General features: G+C 42.8%; 1 protein-coding gene across 2 annotated transcripts in view; it reads left to right on the forward strand.

The window, feature by feature from the left end:
- Positions 1-1,083: 1,083 nt before the first annotated feature.
- LOC149319004 (retinol-binding protein 3-like) overlaps positions 1,084-22,258 on the forward strand; it is a 42,329-nt gene continuing 21,154 nt past the window's right edge. The window contains exons 1-2 of one of the 2 annotated variants that reach the window (XM_089510908.1): positions 1,084-4,221; positions 22,000-22,190. In XM_089510908.1, coding sequence (XP_089367034.1) covers positions 1,177-4,221; positions 22,000-22,190 — 3,236 coding nt within the window. In that variant the 5' untranslated portion in view covers positions 1,084-1,176. Of the gene's footprint in view, positions 4,222-6,602; positions 7,133-21,999; positions 22,191-22,258 lie in introns of those variants that run through there. The other variant, XM_089510909.1, reaches the window with a different exon arrangement.

Consider the following 22,258-nt stretch of genomic DNA (forward strand, 5'->3'; position numbering starts at 1 on the left):
GTCGGGGGGAAGACAAAACAAGAGCCAGTAGGAGGAAGAAGCAAGGCCCAGGGAGAACTCAAGGCAAGGGCTGGAAGGAGGAGGAAACAAAGCCCAGGGAAAAGGCAAGGCCCAGGGAGAACTCAAGGCAGGGGCTGGAAGGACTGAAAGAGGAAACAAGGCCCAGGGAGAAGGCATGGCCCAGGGAGAGCTCAAGGCAAGGGCTGGAAGGAGGAGGAAGCAAGGCCCAGGCAGAGCTTGAGACCTGTGCTGGGGAAATCAAGGCTCCAAGTGTCAAAACCTCTTCCAACAAATAACACAAAAACTTAGCCACAGAAGGTCCTGACGACAACTCTGTTTCCCTGCTTCATGGAAAAGAGGCAGGTTACAGGGTGTACTGTTTGACACCACTTTAACTGCCATGGTTCCATCCTACAAAATCCTGAGATTTTATATTTTGTGAGGCACCAACATGCTTAGGCAGAAGCCCTAAAGACCTTACAAAACTACAAATCTCAGAATTCCATAGCACTGAGCCATTGCAGTTAAACCACTGTCAAACTGCATTATTTCTACAGTGTTGATGCACCCTCTGTGTGCAGTTTTAGTATGCATAATGTATTTTAAACATTAAAATATTTTTAACATTTTTAACATTAAAATAAAAAAACACTAAAAATACACTGTGCATACTAAAACACCACACAGATCCTATATAAGAAGAAAGGTGGGATGCAATTTAAATAGACAACTAAATAAATAAATAAATAAATAAATTAAATAAAAATAGTTGGTTTAAGACAGCCTGTGCTAATTCCAAATTATTTATCTCCTCCATTTAGTGTGAAGCAAAATCTTATCCAGTTTCTAATGGCATCATCATACTCAGAAAGTGGTGACCTATAATCTTGTGAGCGAGACAAAATGGCCTGTGCATTACTAGGTTTTGTAAGATGGTTGTTGCAATCAGAATGAAGCTGCACTTTATTTGGATACTTGATGATGCCCTCCTGTTTAATGAGATTAAAGATTTAAAGCAAGATTAAGGGTTAGTGTTAGATAAAAGGGATATTCTGTTTTCAAATTTAATGCACAGACAGACCAGTGAGGTCAGCAGGAAGTTAAGCTCCTCTCAGTCTGCAAGTGCTTCAGATTTCTTTCATGGTGCATTTCTGACTGCACTTTCTTAGCTAAAAAATGATGAGAAAATGTTTACTGCTATCAATAGCCCTGGTGTGTTGCAACATCCATACTGAGGGTGTATTGCAGTCTACACTAGTGCTGGATATGGCCAAGCTTCTACTGGATAATTACTGCTTTCCTGAAAATCTGGTTGGAATGCAAGAAGGCATTGAACAAGCCATCAAGAATGGAGAGATCCTGGACATCTCAGATTCAAACCTTTTAGCAACTGTTCTGACAGCTGGAGTACAAGGAGCCTTGAATGACCGACGCCTTGTGATCTCTTATGAGCCCACAGCTACTGCTGCTCCCAAGCAAGTAATGGAGGCTTCTTTAACACCAGAGCAGCATTTAAGTCTTATCCAACATACAGTGAAGTATGAAGTGCTGGATAACAATGTGGGCTACCTAAGGATTGACTACATAATTGGCCAGGAAATTGTGCAGCAGATTGCTTTTTTCCTGGTAGAAACAGTATGGAAGACCTTGATGGGGACATCAGCTCTGGTATTAGATCTGCGCTATGCTACTGGAGGGCAAGTTTCAGGCATTCCATTCATTATTTCTTATTTATACAATGGAGACAAACTGCTGCATGTGGATACTGTGTACAATAGGCCTTCTAATACCACTGTGGAAATCTTGACCTTGCCAAAGGTCTTGGGTGTGAGGTACAGCAAAGACAAGGATGTAATTTTGCTGATAAGCCAACACACCACAGGTGTGGCTGAAGATGTGGCCTACATCCTCAAACAAATGCATAGGGTCATAATAGTGGGAGAGAGATCAGCAGGAGGCTCCTTGGACATCCAGAAATTGCAGATTGGCAATTCCCAATTCTATATGACAGTTCCTGTATCACGTTCTATGAGCCCATTAAGTGGCAGTGGACAAAGCTGGGAAGTCAATGGGGTGATGCCATGTGTAGCCATCTCAGCGGAGCAAGCTCTGGATAAAGCCTTGGCCATTCTTTTACTACGCAAGACTATTCCCAGTAGTATGAGCTATTTGATGGATATTGTAAAGAACAACTACTCCATGTTAGAACGAGTCCCCATACTGCTGCAGCACCTCTCCACTTTTGACTATTCTTCTATCTTATCAGCAAAAGACCTGGCCTCCAAACTCAATACTGAACTACAGACCATATCTGAAGACCCACGCCTCTTCTTATGGGTTCCTGCCTCAGGTGAAGTTGTAACTGCACAAACCAATGTGCAGATTGCCATGGGATCTGACTTGCCTTCCAATGAACAGTTCATGAAAGCCCTAGTAGCTACCGTATTCAAGGTGTCTATATTACCGGGCAAAGTGGGTTACATGCGTTTTGATGAGTTTGCTGATGCTACAGTACTGGTAAAGCTAGGGCCATACCTTCTCCAGCAAGTCTGGGAGCCACTACAAGCAACTGATAATTTGATCATGGACTTGCGCTACAACCCTGGTGGCCCATCATCAAGTGCTGTGCCAGTCTTGCTCTCTTACTTCCAAGATCCCTCTGCTGGCCCTGCACACTTTTTTACCATCTATGACAGACGCACAAACCAGACCAAGGTTTTTAACAGCAGAGCTGAGATGTTAGGCAAGCCCTACGGAGCACAACGTAACATCTATTTACTCACTAGCCACCACACAGCTACAGCAGCTGAAGAATTTGCATACCTTATGCAGTCCCTTGGTCGTGCCACCCTTGTTGGTGAGATTACTGCCGGCAGCTTGTCTCACACACACACTTTTTGCATCCTAGAGTTAGAAGGAGTGGGTTGTAGGCTTCTTATTAACATACCTGTCATCACTTTCATTGACAATCATGGAGAATGTTGGCTTGGAGGTGGGGTGGTACCAGATTCCATTGTACTAGCTGATGAGGCTCTGGAGAAGGCAGGAGAAGTGATGAAATTCCATAAGGGCATGGGAGCACTTATTGAAAGAATTAGACACTTGCTTGAGGCTCACTATGCCATACCTGAAATGGCTAGACGAGTCAGTGGCATGTTAAATTCCAAGTTGGCCCAAGGTGGGTATCGTACAGCAGTGGATTTTGAGACACTTGCCTCTCAGCTGACCAGTGACCTTCAGGAAACCTCTGGAGATCACCAGCTGCACATATTTCACAGTTATGTTGAGCCGTCCCCAGAGGAGCAACTTCCGAACAAAACTCTCACCCCTGAGGAGCTGAGCTTTATAATTGAAGCTCTCTTCAAGGTGGATGTGTTGCCAGGCAATGTGGGATATCTGCGCTTTGACATGATGGCTGAGGCAGAGACAGTGAAGACCATTGGGACACAATTACTTCACATGGTTTGGGACAAACTAGTAGAAACAGATGCTATGATAGTTGATATGCGCTACAATACTGGCAGTTACTCTACTGCAGTGCCCATCTTTTGCTCCTACTTCTTTGATGCTGAGCCCCAGCAGCACCTCTACACAATCTTTGACCGTAGCAGCTCTCATAGTACTGAAGTGTGGACTTCAACACAAGTTTCAGGCAAACGTTATGGCTCAACTAAGGATGTTTATATCCTAATTAGCCATGTGAGTGGGTCAGCTGCTGAAGCTTTTACTCGCTCTTTGAAAGACCTCCATCGTGCCACAGTAATTGGGGAGCCCACTGTTGGTGGCTCACTCTCTGCAGGTATTTACCATGTGGACAGTAGTCCACTATATGCTTCCATCCCCAGCCAGATTGTGCTCAGCCCTATCTCTGGCAAAGTGTGGAGCTTGTCTGGGATACAGCCACATGTTACTACCCAGGCTATTGAAGCCCTGGTCTCAGCCCAGAACATTTTTGTCTTGCGCACCAAACTGCTCAATGTTCTGCAGACAGTGGGCAAACTAGTGGCTGACAACTATGCCTTTGCTGATATTGGAGCTACAGTGGCAGCCAAACTTGCTGACCATGCCAACAAAGAAACTTACAGAAAGATCAACAGTGAACTGGAACTTGCTGAAAAAATAGCAGCAGACCTAAAAGCTCTTTCTGGAGATAGACACCTGATGTTAACCCATATTCCTGAACATTTAAGGGACCAAATCCCAGGGATTGTGCCAATGCAGGTAAGTTCCTACTAATTGACTTACTAGCTATTGTTAGGAATCCTTGTGAAATAGGAATAGAGAACATAGGTGGATTTTTCCTCACTTGATCACAATTTCATATCAGACAATAAAAGTCAAGTATGCACAGTCTCAGGTCCTACAGTACTAGTGGAAATAGGATTTGTCCAGTCAAAATTTGCTGTTAATGTTGTTGTGTGTCTTCAAGGGATTTATTACTTATGATGACCCTGAAGCAAACCTACCACTGGGTTTTCTTAGGAATATTCATTTAGAGGGGGTTTGCCTTTGCTACCTGTAACATGTGTGGATTTTTTTAAATGTAAAAAGCAGTTGCAGTGGGACCAAGCAACAGAAAAACCATAGCAGGAAAATGTAAACCTTTCCACCTCCATGTTCCTGACAAACTTTATCTCTGTGAAGTTACTATTTATACTTTAACTGTATATCCTGCTCTGAACGGAAAATAATTGTGAGTTTCAGTGAATCCACAATAGGAAAAAAAAAAACCATTCAAATTCCCACTCCCCATCCTTGTGGAGTTACTATTTACTTTTGAACATGTACAGTCTTCCTGTCTAATTTGGTCTTCTGGAAATGTTTCCAGCCCAGGTTCAATCTTGACATCTTTAAGTGTAGCTGGGAAAGACTCCCACATCAGAAACCTTGAAAGCCACTGTTAGTACGGTGAATGACACTGAGCTAGACAATTCAATGTGATATAAGTCAGCTTCTATAAGTTTTGGGGGCTATGGGGAGCCCTGATAAAAATTGCCACAAAAATTTTAAAAAAGGGAAGATTGATATCTCTTTCTTGAAAAGTCAGAAAGTGTAGCTGGCAGAGTTCTCATCATATTTCTGTATTATCTCTTATGTCAGAAAACACAGCTTGTGTTAAATTTTCTGCATGCCATACATGTGTTAAAACCTCTAAAAAGGACAGCCTTCTGGTAAACTGGCTATCATCTTGTGGATGCTCTGCAGGACAAGACAGAAAAAGTTATATCCTGCCACAGAGATGAAGAGCATCAGCTCAGTCAATGAAATTAGATTCTTCCTTATTTCTTCTTTGTAGCTCTCAGAGTCTAAATTGAATAGTTAATCCCACTGAATCAACTAGGACTTAAGCCTCATTTATTTATTTGATCTATTGTAGTCAAACTAACAAGAGGATTTAAGCCTAGAGACAAATTACACATCAGATGGAGCACAATATTGAAAAGTATTTAAGACAGTTATTTCTATTTTGAAAGAATAACAATTATATAGGGTCTTGATTCAGACTGTGCTCTCCATCAAGATAAGGGCCCTGTGTCATGTTCCCCAATCTCCATTTGCCTCCCCCCCCTGCCCCATGCCATAAACTAAAGGATTCTTTAAGGAACTCATAAGAGATTGTGCATGTCCATTTGGGTTTTAGATTCTTTTTTGCTATAGTGCTAACAGAGAAGGAAGAGAGCTACATCACACACACTCAAAATAAAATAAAAGGGATGACTGCTTTTTAAAAACAGAAAAGGGCACGGCAGCTATTGACAGATTATTCCCATTTCCAAATTACAACACAAATGCTTTGTTGTAGGAAAAATTAATTGGGGCAAATGTGATATTTAAATCATGTGCACAGTTGTAACTGTTCAGGTTTGTATAGTTGTACTGTTCAGGTTTGCTGAATATTAATGAAGCTCCCCTCCCCTTGGTTAGCCTAAATATAAAGTGGGGCTGGAGAATCTCAGGCCCTGAGGCTAAAGCCAACTCCTGGGCTTCCAGATGAACACCTCCTTTCCTCATTGATGCCATTCTTTTGTGGTGTCCCTGCTTTTGTATGGATTTTCCTCCCTCTAAAAACTTTAAAAGGATGAAATGCTTCTTACAGTGCTCAGTTACTGTTAAGCTAAAATATCCTGATATTTTTGGCCCCATCCATTTGGAACCAACGAACACAAGAATGTGGCTTCATGAGAAGTCGAATTTAAAACCTTGGATTGAAAGTAGTTTTCCTACCATGGCTGTTAGGCAATATGAAATTGCTATTCTGCTCACTGCCTCATTAGGAATCTCTGTCTCATGTTGCTTCCACTGCTCAGCTCTCTGTAACCAAAACCATAACTGTCCTAACTGATTATTCCACCACTATCTATGTATCCTAAACCTATGTAGGTTCCAGGTTCTCATAGAGTGTAGTGTCTGAAAGTCCAGCTGAAAAAAAAAATGATATTGAGAAAGACACTTGGCATGTCCTCATTCCGTACTGCCACAAGGGTCTACACATGAGTGAGAAATTCTGAACAGTTCCAAACAGATTTTAGTTTTTAAGATTTGTGTCTTCCAAATAATGAATCCAAGTTTAATGCTTTTTTCACTGCTTTTTTTGTTCTCAGCAAACCCAGGACCCATTCAGAATGAAATCCAATTCCTGTAGAATAGACTTGTTTGAAAGTCTGTAGTGTCTAGCATTTGAAATATTTCAGTACAAGAAGCAGATTAATGTCCTTGCAGTTAACTCATTCCCTTGATCTCACAGCTTTCCACTGCCTGCTTTTTGTAACATTATTTATTAAGGAGACTGGATGCATTTTGATTGCTTGCACATTTTTGTAATTTTTTGGTTGTCTCAATAAAGGTATTACTGAAATATGGATTTTGGAATTCATCTTATGGCATCTTACACCCACAGTGTGCTCAGCAATGGCTCCTCTTCAGCTTGGAGAGAAGTGAACAGTTGGGTGCCATAGGATCCTCGGCCCAGTGTTATTCAATGACTTGGATGAAAGAATAGGGGACATGGTTATCAGATTTGCACATAACACCAAATTAGGAGCAGTAGCTCCCCAGAGGAGAGGATCAGAATTCAAAATGACTTTAATAGATTAGAAAGCAGAACCAAAACTAACAAAATGAATTTCAACAGGGAGTAATGTAAGGTACTGCACTTAGGGTATAAAAATGAAATGCATAGATGGGGGACACCTAGATTAACAAGACTACATGTGAAAGGGATCTAGACCACAAGGTGAACATGAGTCAACATTGTGATGTGACTGCTAAAAAGGCCAATGCAATTTTCCAGCGATGGAGGTGGAAACATCCTATAACATGGGTCGATTGAATCTCTTGCTCCGAAATAGGCAGGAAAATCAGACTTGAAGGAGTCGCCACCAGAGGGAGCAGCCCCCACCATCCCTCAGTCTTTTTCCTACCTCGCTCCGAGTAGGCTGTGTTTTTCCTTTTCTCCTCCTTCTTTGTCTTAAAGACTTTAATATTTCTTCTAATATTTCTCCTATTCTTCTTATATTCATGGTCTGTTTTCTCCTGTCTTGACAACTACCTGCAAAAACAGCAATGTTTTCTTTAGTCTTGCTCTATTCTTTTGACTTTCTAATGGCTGAAACAAATCCAGACAGTGAGAGACAGTTCAGAAGCTACTGTGTTGTAAGCCAACTAGGCCCAACTCCAGCATTAAAGAACAAGAAGATAGCCCAGCCATGTCTGGCTGAAAGGACTAAAGGCCAGAGAGCCCAGGTGCAGCCGGAGGAGGGAGATCCCTCTGTCCTTGACCAGATGCGCTTCTCTGCAATCTCCACCCTGGCAAGGGGTCTGCACAGTGAGATGGACATCCTGAAAGGAATTGGTGTGGTGGAGGAGGCAATATTCCCTGTCCTTAACCAAATGGCACCACACTGCAGTCACCAACCCCAGATGGGGTTTGGGTGGTGAGATGGACAACCTAAGAGGGCCTTGGTGTGGCTGGAAGAGGAAGAACCACCTGTCCTTGGCCAGATTGCGCCCACTGCAGACATCAAACCTGGCAAGTGGTTTGGGCAGTGAGAGAGAGAGAGAGAGATGAGGCAGATTTCAAGAGGAGAGTGATGATCCTACTTCTAATCCTATGTTTGTGGGTTAAGATTTACCCCAGAAGTTTGTTCCTGCCTTGCATTGCCAGTTTTCAATGAGATTTCAGTGACCTCAGAAGTGCGAGTGGAGAGTTTGTTTCTGGCTTGCATTTCCAGTTTGCAAGAGACCTCAGTTGCACAGAAGTGCGAGTGGAGAGTTTCCCTCCAAAACCAGCTGCCTCTTCCTCTCCATCCTCCATGATCTACTTGGACGGAAGGGATCAGAGAGGGTTATAGAGAGTCTTGCCCGTCTGCCCCATCATCCCCTTTGGGAGAATTTGTCTAAACAATTTATTTGTTGTGCTTCCCTTTTTAAAAGAAGAGGCAAGGCTGCAACTTAAGGTGTGGCAGCCATTTTGATTAAGGACAGCAAATCAAAAGAACAAAGGCCTGCTGCCTCTGACCCAGTCTGTCTCTGTTAAAACAAAAGAAAATATTAACTAGAGTTCATTCATCAGAAGAGGAATGTGATCTGAAAAAAGAAATAAAAAAAACCACACAACTAAAAATGAGGGCCTTTCAGTAGTTCCTGAAAGCTCCTGAAATCTCTTAGACCTTTGGGGTCTGATGATCTTTTATTATTATTGTATTTGTTTTTATGGTATTACTGTATAAGACAATTAATATATTGGAGTTTAATGAGAACTCTGACCAACTAAAGCTGGAGGATCCTGATCTTCCTCAAGGGAAGGATTTTCCTCCCCTCTCCAAGTCTGGGCCTTCAACACCAAATACTTCATTTTCATGCAGATTTTATGAAGGTCATAAAGCCTCCATAGCTTGTTATTGTGAGACGAAATCCAATAGCTCTGAGTGTGTGTGTGTGTATAGTTACAGCTCACCTCAATTTGTCATGGGAATCAACAGATCCCACTTGTGGTTGCCAGAGTGTGGCTTACAGCGCTTGTTAAAAACAAACAAAAAACACGATGTCAGATGAAGTTTTGCCACAACATTAACAAATGATTAAAGGTAGTGGCTACTTCAGGAGACACTAGCCTAAATGTGATTCGATACAATTCAAGGCCACAACTGGTTTAGATCTAGTACAAGGGCAGATTTGACCAAAAAATTGACACATCACAAACAAAATTTGACATTTCCACCTCTTACTGGGGGCAAATTATTCAGAATAAAGCCTCTTGGCTGAGACTAAGGATAAAAACAAAACCTTACCATCTTTTATTTAAAAAAAGGTTATTTCCTATAAAACATTCCTCAAATGAAGAATGAGAACAGGGCCCCGACTTTCCTCTCTTGTCTAAATATGACAATGGGTAGCCTTTAGAGATGAAGATGGCTCTGATGCAAGGACTCCATCTTCTGACAGGCTTCTTCTGACTGAGCATTATGCAGTGTTACTACACAGTGTGGTTAAGATTTTTCAATAATATTTTTGAGGCCACTCCAATTAGTCTACAAGAAACGGTCCTGATTTGCCACAAGGCAAAGGTGACTTTTCTTAGACCAGGGCCTTCAATCCTAGAGACACTCTTCAGAGCTGTCTTCACAAAGGTATCAGGTAAGAGTGGGTTAAACCTGCCACATTACACCTAAATCCTGTGTCTGTTAATAAGCTTTATCATTTACCTTGACAGGTAATGGCAAAACTGCAAATCTAACCGATGGATGCCTCAATCTAAGCCCTGAGTTTCTCCCATTTATACTCAAGCTTGACGAGACACACATTCTCTCTCTCTTTTACACACATACATATACATACACTGATGAAAGAACAGATGTGGTGCTTAAAAGGTCACAAATATCATCCTCTTTGGCAATTAGGGCTGCTTCAACTATGTCATTTTATCAAGGGCCAACCTTAAGTGGGCTAAAGATTTTATGAGATCCCTCATAATCAGGTTAACATAAAATTATGTCAAGGCAACCTACAAACTACTCAAAGTGGCTGCTTTCTCAGCTGATGCCAGGTCAGCTCTATGTTGGTCAAGAGGCAGATTTTAAATAAAAACAAACAAATAAACAAAACGCTGGCATGTAGATGCCTATTCTAAACAAAATTTGATAATTTGATTGGTGATAAACTCTTTCAACAATCACTGGAACCAATATTGATAGAAATTAATGATAAGGGAAAATCATTTGCTTTTTCACATAAAAATAAAAAAGAGGTCCCTTCATCAGGGACAATCCTCCTTTTTCCCCCGTAGATACAGTTATGGTGCTTGTTCTACAAGAAATAATAGGTTTGGCAGACAGTAGGTCTTAGCTTAGTTACCAACCTTACCAGTAGTCCCAGGCACTGCTTCACCTGAACCTACAACAACAGTGTCAGAGACAATACCTATCTTGTCAAACAATGAGAGAAATAGCCTCAGTCCTGGCTGATTGGTGCTAAAGGGTCGGAGGAAGACTGCAGTCTTTCTTTCATAAGAAATTCAACAGACCTATGGGTCCTCTGAACTCTAAAAAAATTGCTCGGATATACTTCTATACCATTCTCATCACTATTTCATTGCTTCCTCAAGATAAAGGCAAAGAATAGTTGACTGATACTAAAAGCCACAAAACATCTGATCAATATTGGGGTCATAAAAAACTATACTATTTTTATAAAAACAAAAGAGGCTTGTTCCAGTCTTCTTTAATTCTACATTTAAAACAAACAAAAACAAAATTTAGAGTGTGGTGCTAGAGCTAAAATGGTTCAATTGGTTTATAAAAAACAGGTTCAGACTGGAGATTTTCCAGAAAATCCTGGAGGCACTTCAGCTCTATGATTTTGTGTGTCCCTGTTCTCAGTTGTAGTTGCTTCTGCATCCCAATCCACCTACCTCATCACAATTATCTTTACATTACTTACCAGGGTAAGCTTTTCCATACAAGGCTCTATGATCTGTTGTCTGTTGTTTTCTTCAGTGACACTACACTGATAGGGACACATTGAAAATAGTGGGACCTTCATTTATACTCATAATTTCACAATGTCCTGATCAGATCTGATTCTCTTTCATAGGATATAATAGATGTCGAGTTTTGCTTTACTTCCTATTCAGACATGGTTTTCTGCTCACTCATGAAAAGAACAACCTAGTTCCATTTCAGAACGTACAACACTTTGGAATGGTTGCAGACACGTTGCTGAAGAGAGTCTACCTGACCAAACAAAGGGTAAGATCCATGAAGAACACCTTCAAGTAGGTAGGTTGTTCCCAGTTATCTGACCTAGTGTTACTGGCACACCTACAGTGCCTGATCTGCTTCACTTAATAGTTTGCAATAAATACTAGGAGCATAGAGTGGTTTCTCTAGCTATTTCAAAGACAGATGGCACAAATAAATCACCTGTTCTGACATATAACAAATAAGTTCAAACCCCCTTGGTTCTTGCCACCAATTGAGAATGATTGTTTGATTTGGGCCCTGCTGGACTTCGAAGTAATGGTTGAGGCCAATTTAGGGCTAAGGTAATCATTTGTTACTCCCAATAAACAAAATACATAATAATAAAATAAGATCAACAATCTCTATTCCACAATATAAACTGGCTTGAGCTACATCCAATACTGTTTGTTTTCCACCACAACTACTAACAGCTTAATTCTGATTCAAGTTGACAAGTTAACATTAAAGGTTCATGTGAACCAAAGGACTGACCCAATTCAGATCACTGATGACAAAACCAACATTTCTAATAAATGATTTCAGCATCTTTTTGTCACAATCAAAAAAGGTGTTGATTAAATTGTGGCTTATCTTGGATGCATTTTAACATGCTACAAGAAGACTGAGATATCTGTGTTGTGATCAGTTGTTGATCACTCCATTTACAGTGCAGCTACTTCCTCTGCACTAACAATAATCACATCCATCTAAGATAAATGTAGGACATGACATGGCCTTCATCTTCCACATTTACATGCCACCACTGTTGGGTTGCCTTGAATCAAAAGAGGTTTCCTTTGAAAGACACATCTTGTGGTTGTCACATAAGCGATATGCCTCAGTTCACCCACCCCTTGGTTGGGGAGCTTTGGTAAGTCCCATGTTATAGGATGTTTCCACCTCCATCGTTGGGAAAAGGAACATTGGTTCTTACCAGTGATATTGTTCATTTTCAGTGATGTAGGTGGGAATATCCTCCCCACCCAGAACTGAGGAGGCTGTTTCCCTTGGCTCTGCAAGGGTGGTGGTTAGTTAGTTCTTTTTAGTTTGACTTTATGATAGTTTCTATTTATCATACTTATATTTGCATTGAATGCTCTCTGAGTTTGTTTTCTGTCCTCGGCTATAATATTGACTGAGGGATGGTGGGGGTAGCTCCCTCTGGTGGTGACTCTTTCAAGTCTGTTTTTCCTGTCAGGATATAGCAGAGTATCTGACGTATCTGGAAGCGTGTCCTCAGCCCTCAGCAAAGGTAACAGCGGATAGTTGTCTTCCAGAAATGATGGAATGTAGGTCACTGGGAACTGTCCAGCTTCTCACCAGGCTTCTGATGATTAACAACAGACAAGCCAAACTCCCGAAAGTGCTTATCTTTATTTACAAGTGCAAACCAATTATCCAACGTGATTTTTACTATACAGAACTAACAATCCACTCCTCTCACAAAACCCAACACCAATTACCGGAAGCCTCTGAGTTTATATAGACGCAATGCCATGCGGTCCTAAAACCCAGCCTCTTCCGTTCATGGCTGTTATCAGTTTCCTGTGCCACCCAGAAAACTGTTCCCTTGTCTAAACAGACACATGTTCATCTTACAGGCTTCCTGCATGCAGGCAGTAGAATGACCTTGTACACTCTGTGTTGCTGTGCTCAGCAGCTGAAGCTCATCAGCTTCGTCCCCTGGCTGCTGATTGCTCATGGTCACCACACATCTAAACATTTCTTGTTAGCTTTTAACCCTTAACAATTCCTGCCTATTTCGGAGCAAGATATGAAATTTAATATAGGATATTCCCACCTACATCGCTGAAAATGAGCATATCACAGGTAAGACCCAATGTTCCTTTTTAGGCTGCATCAGTATAAAAGTATAGTGTCTAGATCAAGAGAAGTAATAGTTCCACTGTATTCTGCTTTGGTCAGGCCTCACCTGGAATATTGTGTCCAGCTCTGGGCACCACAGTTCAAAAAGGACATTGAGAAACTGGAGCATGTCCAAAGGAGGGCAACTAAAATGGTGAAGGGTCTGGAAACCCATGTCCTATGAGGAACGACTTAGGGAGCTGGGGATGTTTAACCTGGAGAAGAGAAGGCTAAGAGTTGATATAATAGCCCTGTTTAAATATTTGAAGGGGTGTCATATTGAGGCTTGAGCAAGCTTGTTTTCTGCTGCTTCAGAGAATAGGACTCGAAGCAATGGATTCAAACTACAGGAAAAGAGATTCTACCTCAACATGGGGAGGAACATTAAGAGCTATTTGACAGTGGAACACACTCCCTCAGAGTATGGTGGAGTCTCCTTCTTTGGAGGTTTTTAAACAGAGGCTGGATGGCCATCTGTTAGGGTTGCTTTCATTGAGAGTTCCTGTGTGGCAGGAGACTTTTAACAAATCCAAACACAAATCCATCAGTGATCAAGAAGTCTACATGGTTTTGCAACAGGAACATTGATATTGATCAGGAACTGCATTGTAGCTGCAACAGGGGAACCATGAAGAGTAGTTTGTGGACTGAGACCTCCAACCAAGGTAAAACAATTTTTTTCTTTTTAAATTTAGACTGAATTTGCATGTTTTACCTCTACATGTTCCTGATGCAAAACCATGGAGACTTTTTGAATTAGTGCACTCCCTTAAATTATGATACTGCATCAGACCTCATTGGTAGTAAATTCTAAGTAATTTACAGTGTGAACTATGCTGGTCACTTTGGGGCCAGGTAGGAATTTTTTTTCTTCTTCTTTTTTGCCTACCCTACACTGTATCGGGGGGAGGGCACTGTAAATTGGAGTGGGTGGTGTCTGTAAATAGGTTGTAAAGGTTTCCTCTTTGACAAGGTTGTCAAATTGCGTCCGTTAGTAAGGCAAAGAGCCAGCATTGTCAAAAATGTGATCATGTGGCCAGCATGACTGCACAGAACGCTGTTACGTTCCCACTGAAATGGTACCTATTTATCTACTTCTACTTTTACATGCATTTGAACTGCTAGGTTGTCAGAAACTGGGACTAGTGACGGGAGCTCACTCAATGACATGGCATTTGGGCCTTGAATTGCTGACCTGCTGATCTTGCAATTATCAGAGCCAGCATCTTAACTTCTGAGCCACTGTATTCTAAGTGCCTCAGTATAAATCCCATGGTTCCATAGTATGGAGCCATGACTGATAAAATGGTATAGTTATAATTGTGCAGTGTGAATACATTATCTGTTGCTCTAACAGCTTGACCCTTTTAACTAACATGATTATAGCCATAAAAAATAACGCCTGTAATCTATTTTCTGCTATTCCTAATCAGCTGCCAGCTGTTTTCTCTTTTCAGTCTCCCATTTGTGGTCCTCCCTGCATGTGAGGATCATGAGCCCTCTCAGTAATGTATTTCTTAGTATTTTACACACATACAGACATACATTTCTCCTTCTAAACTGTCTTTTACTTAGCCTATCATACAGTTTGCAAAACTGTCTGGAAACTGCAAAAAACCTGCTTGTCTTGTGGATGATTATGCTATACTGGGAATGTGGCTAAGAGATGTTCCTTCCTCCTCCTTCCCCAATAGTAGGATGGATTTATTAAAATTATTATTTATCTTATTAAGAAGAGTACATCATTTTAAATAATTGGCTTAATCAAGTTTACAGTTTTAAAATATATTATAAAATAAATTATTTCCCAAATAAGCATTCATCATGCTCAGTGGCTGCTATAACAAAGCATACTTCTTTGAAAATCAAAACAGCAACAACCACCTTTCTGCTGCCTAGGAACACTATCCAAAATATTTGGTTCTGCATCTGACATACCTTTAATGCTACAATTACTAAGTTTATTGCAACCTGCAAGAAAAGGGAACATAAAAGTTTTGACTGATAGCTCTCACCCCTTCAGCAGTGTTGTCTAACAAAATAACACCTGTCCTTACAAATTCTTACTATGTATTGTTGATGTGCTGGAGGATTGTGCTTCCACATGTCTTCAGCAAAACATCTGAAGGATATCTCCATGAACACAAACAGTCACATCAACTCTGCTATCATGCTCTATTGTCGCTGGGTATGGATGTATCCCCACAGACTTGGATCAAAAGAGGGAACAGTTATATGATCCTGAATCAGTCCTCTGCAAAACAGTGGCTCACATTAATAAATGGATTCCATGAATCCATGGAATAAAGGATCCTTCCATTCACCTGTTGTGAGATATAAATCATTTAATGTCATGCCTTACTTGTCCTCAGGTCAGCAGTAGTAAAACATTCCTCCACAAATGCATACGTCCTCCATTATTATCCTGATTTATGGCATAATTCATTCTTCTGCACAGAAATTAGTGAAACCCCAATCGTGTCTGCTCAAAAATAGGTTCCATGGAGTTCTATGGCATTAATTACCAGGTAAATGTGTGAACGATAATGTATTTGACAAATGGGTGCATATCAGTTTAATTGCTCAGGCTTTAACATATTTATATTAAATTCAGATTTTCTTTCCAGTCAGGCTGTGTGTGTGTGTTTTAGACACTATGCTTATTGTGAAGGAAATGGTTACATAGGTGCGATACAGACTGCTTAAATGTGCCATGCTCCAACAACTGCATGCTACCTAACCCTAGTACACTTGGGGGCCGCCATGATTGTGCGGCTCTGCCCACATGTTGCACACGTCGATGATGCTGCAGCTGTGTAGCGTACAAATGGCACTGTGCAGCTGTGATGCCACCGTGCTGTTCTATGATGCTTTGCTGCATTGCAGCTGCACAACAAACAGGAGCTGCTTCTAAGTATTCCTTTTTTGCTGTGCAGTGGTACCGCACCATTTGGTTGCGCAGCAAAGAGAGGTAGGCCCCAGCCTGCCTTTTGCAGGGAGTATCTACTGGGCAAAAGTTACAGTTCCAATTTTAAAATCCACTTTTTAAATTAAAAATCTCCGCATAGAATCATAGAATTATAGAGTTGGAACTCCCTGAACATTTCCTCATATGTTTTGTTCTCCACACCTGGTTGTCTTTCTGTGAACTTAGGCTAACTGGTCCTTCCTAAAATGAGATGCCCAGAAATGAACACAATACTTTAGATTAAGCCATCGATTTGCCCTGTCTGATCAATTGGTAATATTTTCTGATAGATGCAGAATGCTATTGGCACAGAGAAAATTGAGTATACTTGTTTTCATTTATTGATCTGTTGTTGTTGTTACATGTCTTCAAGTTGTTTCCAACTTATGGAGGCAAACCTATCACAGGTTTTAATTGATCTGCCTGTTCCCATATCATAGAATCATAAAATCATAGAATCATATAATTATAGAGTTGGAAGAGACCCCAAGAAGGGCCGTTCAGTCCAACCCCCTGCTATGCAGGAACTCACAATCAAAGTATACCCAACAGATGGCCATCAAGCCTCTGTTTAAACACTTCCAAGGAAGGAGACTCCACTACACTCCAAGGAAGAGTGTTCCACTGTCAAACAGCCCTTACTGTCAGGAAGTTCCTCCTAATGTTGAGGTGGAATCTCTTTTCCTGTAGCTTGCATCCATTGTTCCTAGTCCTGTTCTCTGGAGCAGCAAGCTTGCTCCCTCTTCAGTATGGCATCCCTTCAAGTATTTAAACAGGGCTATCATATCACCTCTTAACCTTCTCTTCTCCGGGTTAAACATCCCCAGCTTCCTAAGTCATTCCTGATAGGGCATGGTTTCCAGACCCTTCACCATTTTAGTCACCCTCTTTTGGACATGCTCTAGTTTCTCAATGTCCTTTTTGAATTGTGGTGCCCAGAACTGGACACAATATCCCCAGTGGGGTCTGACCAAAGCAGAATAGAGTGGCACTATTACTTCCCTTGATCTAGACACTATAATTGTATTGATGCAGCCTAAAATCGCTTTGGCCTTTTTAGTTGCCGCCTTGCACTGTTGACTCATGTTCAACTTGTGGTCTACTTGGACTCCTAGATCCCCTTTCACATGTAGTTTCATTCAGCCAGGTGTCCTCCATCCTATATCTGTGCATTTCATTTTCCTGCCCTAAGTGCATTACCTTACATTTCTCCCTGTTGAAGTTCATTTTGTTAGCTTTGGCCCAGTTTTCTAGTCTATTTGGGTCATTTTGAATTTTGATCTTGTCCTCTGGCATGTTAGCTATTGCCTAGGAGGCCGCCGCAAGTAAACACATGAGCCAAAGCTGGAGGAAAGGCCACAACTTTATTCAGCAAGCAACAAAATTGGTAGGGTTGGCCCAAAGCATGAGGTCACGATCTGTACTATCGAACAACCCCCTGGTTGTTCAATAAACCCCATGCCTGGTAACCGCCAGGCAATGGGATGACCTAGGGACCTAGGGAACACCATCTCACAGCCATGCCACTAGCTGCTCACATGTTCTCTAAGCCCCTTGTCACCGGAGGCGCTAACACATTGTGGCCCCTGCAATGGCCACAACTTATGCCCTTATCGCCCCCGGGTACCTAATGACTCCCATACCAGTGCTCCGTAGCCCTGGTAACCACACCAACCAGATCCATGACCTATGCTGCCGCCACAAAAGGCAGTTCTCCCTGGAATGCCTTCCGCCAACCCTAGCCAAGCAAACTAATGTCCAGCGCAAGAGTCCAAGTGCGGCTGCACATATCTGGAAAAGGCCTTTACTTCCACCTGCCAAGTCTCTTGATGGAATCTTCCGTAATACCGGCCTGAGACGCTACTGTAGCTGCCCTGATCTGAAATGAATGATCACTAAAGTCTGAGGGAGGCAGTCGCAAATGACAGACAGCCATTCGTAGCACCGACACAAATTGGTAATGTGTCAAGGGGGCTCCATCAAGATGGACAAACAGGTAGCCATCAACCACAGGTTGCTGATCCCAGAATCTGCGAAGGGCCCAGACTGGGCATATCTGGGAACCCCTCAGCCGCCTGAGCACAATGCTTTTGCACAACCAAGCTGATCGCACGTGGACCTGTGGATGACGAATGAAACAGCATGTTTAACAAAAGACAAATCACCTGCTTGTAATGCCCTAAGAGACACATTGCTTTTAGAAGTAGAGATCCATTCTCCCAACCTGAAAGCTCCAGAAAAGGCAGTAATGAAAGCAGGAAAAACTGAGAGTTGGTCACATAGATTTGACAACAGCTGAAAACAAAGAGGATGTTTAGCATCTACAGAAACTATATAAAATCTTTTCCATCCTTCAAGCGCCTTCCTACCAAGGAAGGACGAGCATGGATCATTAAACCTCTCAGCTTTGGACAAGAAAGAAATGCCAGCTGAGTGAATAGACATGGTTTGGGGGGCAATACCGGCATGTTAAGCCTAACCAAGAATTGGAGAACAATGTCCGAGTCAATCAGCCAGCGGTGTTGGAGGCCAGAGGTCCCAAAGAATTCCCAAAGCATATAAAATGAACGCTTATAAGTCTTAAATGTAGAAGGAGCAAGAGATGCTATGACTCCTTGCATCACTTCTGACAGCCAACCTCACACAGGGCTTCAGGAAAAGGTGTGGGTGCTGAGTCGACTTCGGGCACCACTGGCGGAACCTGGACTCCTGAAAACGAGAAAGCGCATCTGCAACATAATTTTGTAATCCAGTCACAAAACGGGCTGTAAAAGAAACATTGTTATTTAAGCAGCAGAGCACAAATCGCTGTACCAAAAACATGACCCTGCTGGATTTAGAGGACTGATTTATGATGTTGACAACTGATTGGTTGTCACCAAAAACAGACTTTTATATAGCAAATTGAAGATGCCCAGTGTGAACTGCAGCAAAGATTGGGAACAGCTCCAAAAAGGTAAGGTCATGCAGAATGTCACCCAGAGCCCAACTGGCAGGCCAGTGCAGGACACACTAGTGACCCTGAAAATAAATACCAAAACCAATACTGTATGCTGCATCTGAATGAACCTGCAGACATCTCCTAGCTCCAAGGTTTACCAAATAGCAATCCCAAAGAGATCCCTAAGGAATTGAAGCCAAGCACGGAGGTCCTCCTAATGGCCCGTTAAAGGCGGACATGATGGTGAAGCAATCGAAGGCTGGGCATGGACTTGGCCAACTGGAGCAGACGGCCCGGCTAAGGGATACTACTTTGCAGACGAAATTAAAATGTCCTAGGAGCGACTGTATCTGTCTCAAAGTGGCTTTTTGAGCCTGCATGGTATCACAGAGCAATGACTGAGGGGCAGCCAACTTATCATGAGGCAAGCAGAACAGACCTACAACAGGATCTGATCTAATACCAAGGTAGGTAATGGAGGTGGTAGGCTCCTTGGTTTTTATCACAGCCAAGGCACACCAATCATGTTAGCCAGGGCAGAAAAGGTGGCGAGAAGTCTGGGACAACCAGTGGTGTGAGCCCTGTCTAGAAATAGAACAAACAAACAAACAAAAAACATCTGGGTAGTGGGAAACCCAGGTGAGGGGGAGCAGCCAAATGCATGGCCTCCCACTCAAGCAAGGAGCTGAAAGTCTCAAAGGCTGCACAGCTGACAGAGCAACAATCCATAAGCATGGCCTAGTCCAGTGGTTCCCAACCTTCCTGATGCTGCGACCCTTTAATACAGTTCCTCATGTTGTGGTGACCCAAACCCATGAAATTATTTTCATTGCTACTTCATAACTGTAATTAAATAGGTGTTTTCCAATGGTCTTAGGCGACCTCCATGAAAGGGTCATTCAACCCCCAAATGGGTCCCGACCCACAGGTTGGGAACCACTGGCTTAGTCAAAGTACCATTGTCTTACAAACTAAAAACCAAGGGGAAATCAACAGGAAGAACAGGCAGCAAGCGAAAAGTGGACTGAATATCCCATTTGACCATAAGGGCACCTTTCCCACAAGACCTCACCAGGCGTATCGCATGATCGAGGAAGCATATCGAACAGGGCAAGGCTGGCGGAGAAGGCATCATTCCCAGGAGGCCCCAGGAGGGTGGGAGAGGTGATGAAAGAGATGGAATTCGCCCGGGGCTTATAGGAACCACACCCCAAAGGTGGGATATAAGGTTGGAAGACATCAGGATGTGGAAGCTAAAACTTGGTTGGTGCCCACAACCAGCAGCCAAATCTCATAGTGGAGCAGGTCCCATGGTTCTCTAGAACTTTGAGAGGCGTGCTGTGTCATTGGCGATGGCTGCAGCCTCACCTGAAAAGTACTAGACCCGAAGGACATTGAGCATATGGCTGACAGGTGCCAGGCATGCTCTGGGAAGGCCATGGAGACAACCGCCTCTGGGCCCCACAACAACCTCCCACTCACAGAATTCTATGGCCTAGCCAGTAAAAGAGTCAATCCTAGAGCTCTGAGCCTCACAGTAAACTCCAACTCCCAGAATTGCGTAGTCGTTAGACAGAAAAGAGTCCAGCCGTGAGTTCCTGGCCCCACAACAAACTCCAATTTGCAGAATTCCAAAGCCTAGCCAAGAAAAGAGTCTAGACTGGAGCTCTGGGCCTCACAGCAAACTCTAACTCCCAGAATTCCATAGCCTAAAGCCAGGAAAAGAGTCAATCCTAGAGCTCTGGGCCCCTAGAGGTCTGGGCCCCACCACAACCTCCAACTCCCAGAATTCCATAGCCTAAAGTCAGGAAAAGAGTCAAGCCTAGAGGTCTGGGCCGCACAACAAACTCTAACTCAGGGGTAGGCATCCTCTTTGAGCCGGGGGCTGGGTTGCTGTCCCTCAGACAACTGGGGGGCCGAAGCCAAAAAATAAAATAAATAAATAATTTTTTGTATAAATTAAATAAATAAATAAACCGGGACAAATGTAGTACAAAATTTTCAAATGGAGGACACTTTTTTAAAAGTGGAGGACACACGAAAAAATTTGCTGATTTTTAAAAAAATGTTAATATAAATGCATGTTTCGGAGGCTTCTATAGACAATTTCCCCCCTTGCCCGCCGCTTGCCCCCCCTTGCCTGCCTCCTCCTGATAGGCCAAAGGCCCCACGCCCTCACGCGAGATGCCAAAGGCTCTGGCGGCAATCAGCGGCAGGACCGGGCTGGGGCCGGTCCCAAGGCCTTGCCGGGCTGCATCCGGCCCGCAGGCCGTAGGTTGCCTACCCCTGCTTTAACTCAAAGGCAAACCTGAGATCCAAATGGTCAAGCTGCAGGTGGCTAGAGCCAAGCAGCAAATGGCTCTGGGGCCAGAGCACATAGCCCTATATAGGCCAGGCCCCAGCATGCATAGCAGGCGTGGTGGCCCCTCCCCCAAGGCTGCCCAGCCAATGGGCTGCCCTGGAGGACCAGGGCACACCATAGAGAGGTCCTCCTGCCTCCCAGAGCAGCTCACTGACGTGGAGGACCTCTCCTCCCCATACCAGCCGTCCAATAGCAGCGTAGCTTGTCCCAGCAAGGCATGCTGGGGTGAGCCCGGGAACCTTGCTGTGCGGCTCCCGGCCTGCCTGGTGAGGAGGGTGGCTGCTCGTTCCTCCTAATTTGATGTCATCTGCAAATTTGATAAGTGTGCCCCCAATTCTGTCATCCAAGTCATTGATAAAGATGTTGAATCATTACCCCAACAAACCTGTAAGCTAGTTGGGGAAGTTCCAAGGTCCAAGTTCACCCAACAAGATTAACAGATAAATGGATGTAAATCCAAGTCCACCCTAGTTAATGGTACAACACTATTGTTACCATGACAGCTTTGTTTCAATAAGACCAGTAATCAAAACACACTCTTGATTGTACTCCCCAAGATATTATTCTCTCCTATGCCATGTGGCCTTTAAAAGTTTATTGTTGTTTTTTCAAACTGTTTCAGATCCCTTCACCAGAAATGTTTGAAGACCTCATTAAGTTTTCTTTCCACACCAATGTGTTTGAAAACAACATTGGCTACTTGCGATTTGATATGTTTGGATACTGTGAGCTTTTGTCCCAAGTCTCTGAATTACTAGTGGAACATGTTTGGAAGAAAATTGCTGACACAGATGCATTAATTATAGATATGAGGTGAGTACTGGACCAATAATGGGATTTAAAGAAATTTATCAGGGACAGTGTGCAAGTAATGGTATTTT

This window comes from Sceloporus occidentalis, unplaced genomic scaffold, assembly GCF_023333645.1.
Source record: "Sceloporus occidentalis isolate IW3139 unplaced genomic scaffold, rSceOcc1.0.p SCAF_2, whole genome shotgun sequence".
Lineage (NCBI taxonomy): Eukaryota > Metazoa > Chordata > Lepidosauria > Squamata > Phrynosomatidae > Sceloporus > Sceloporus occidentalis.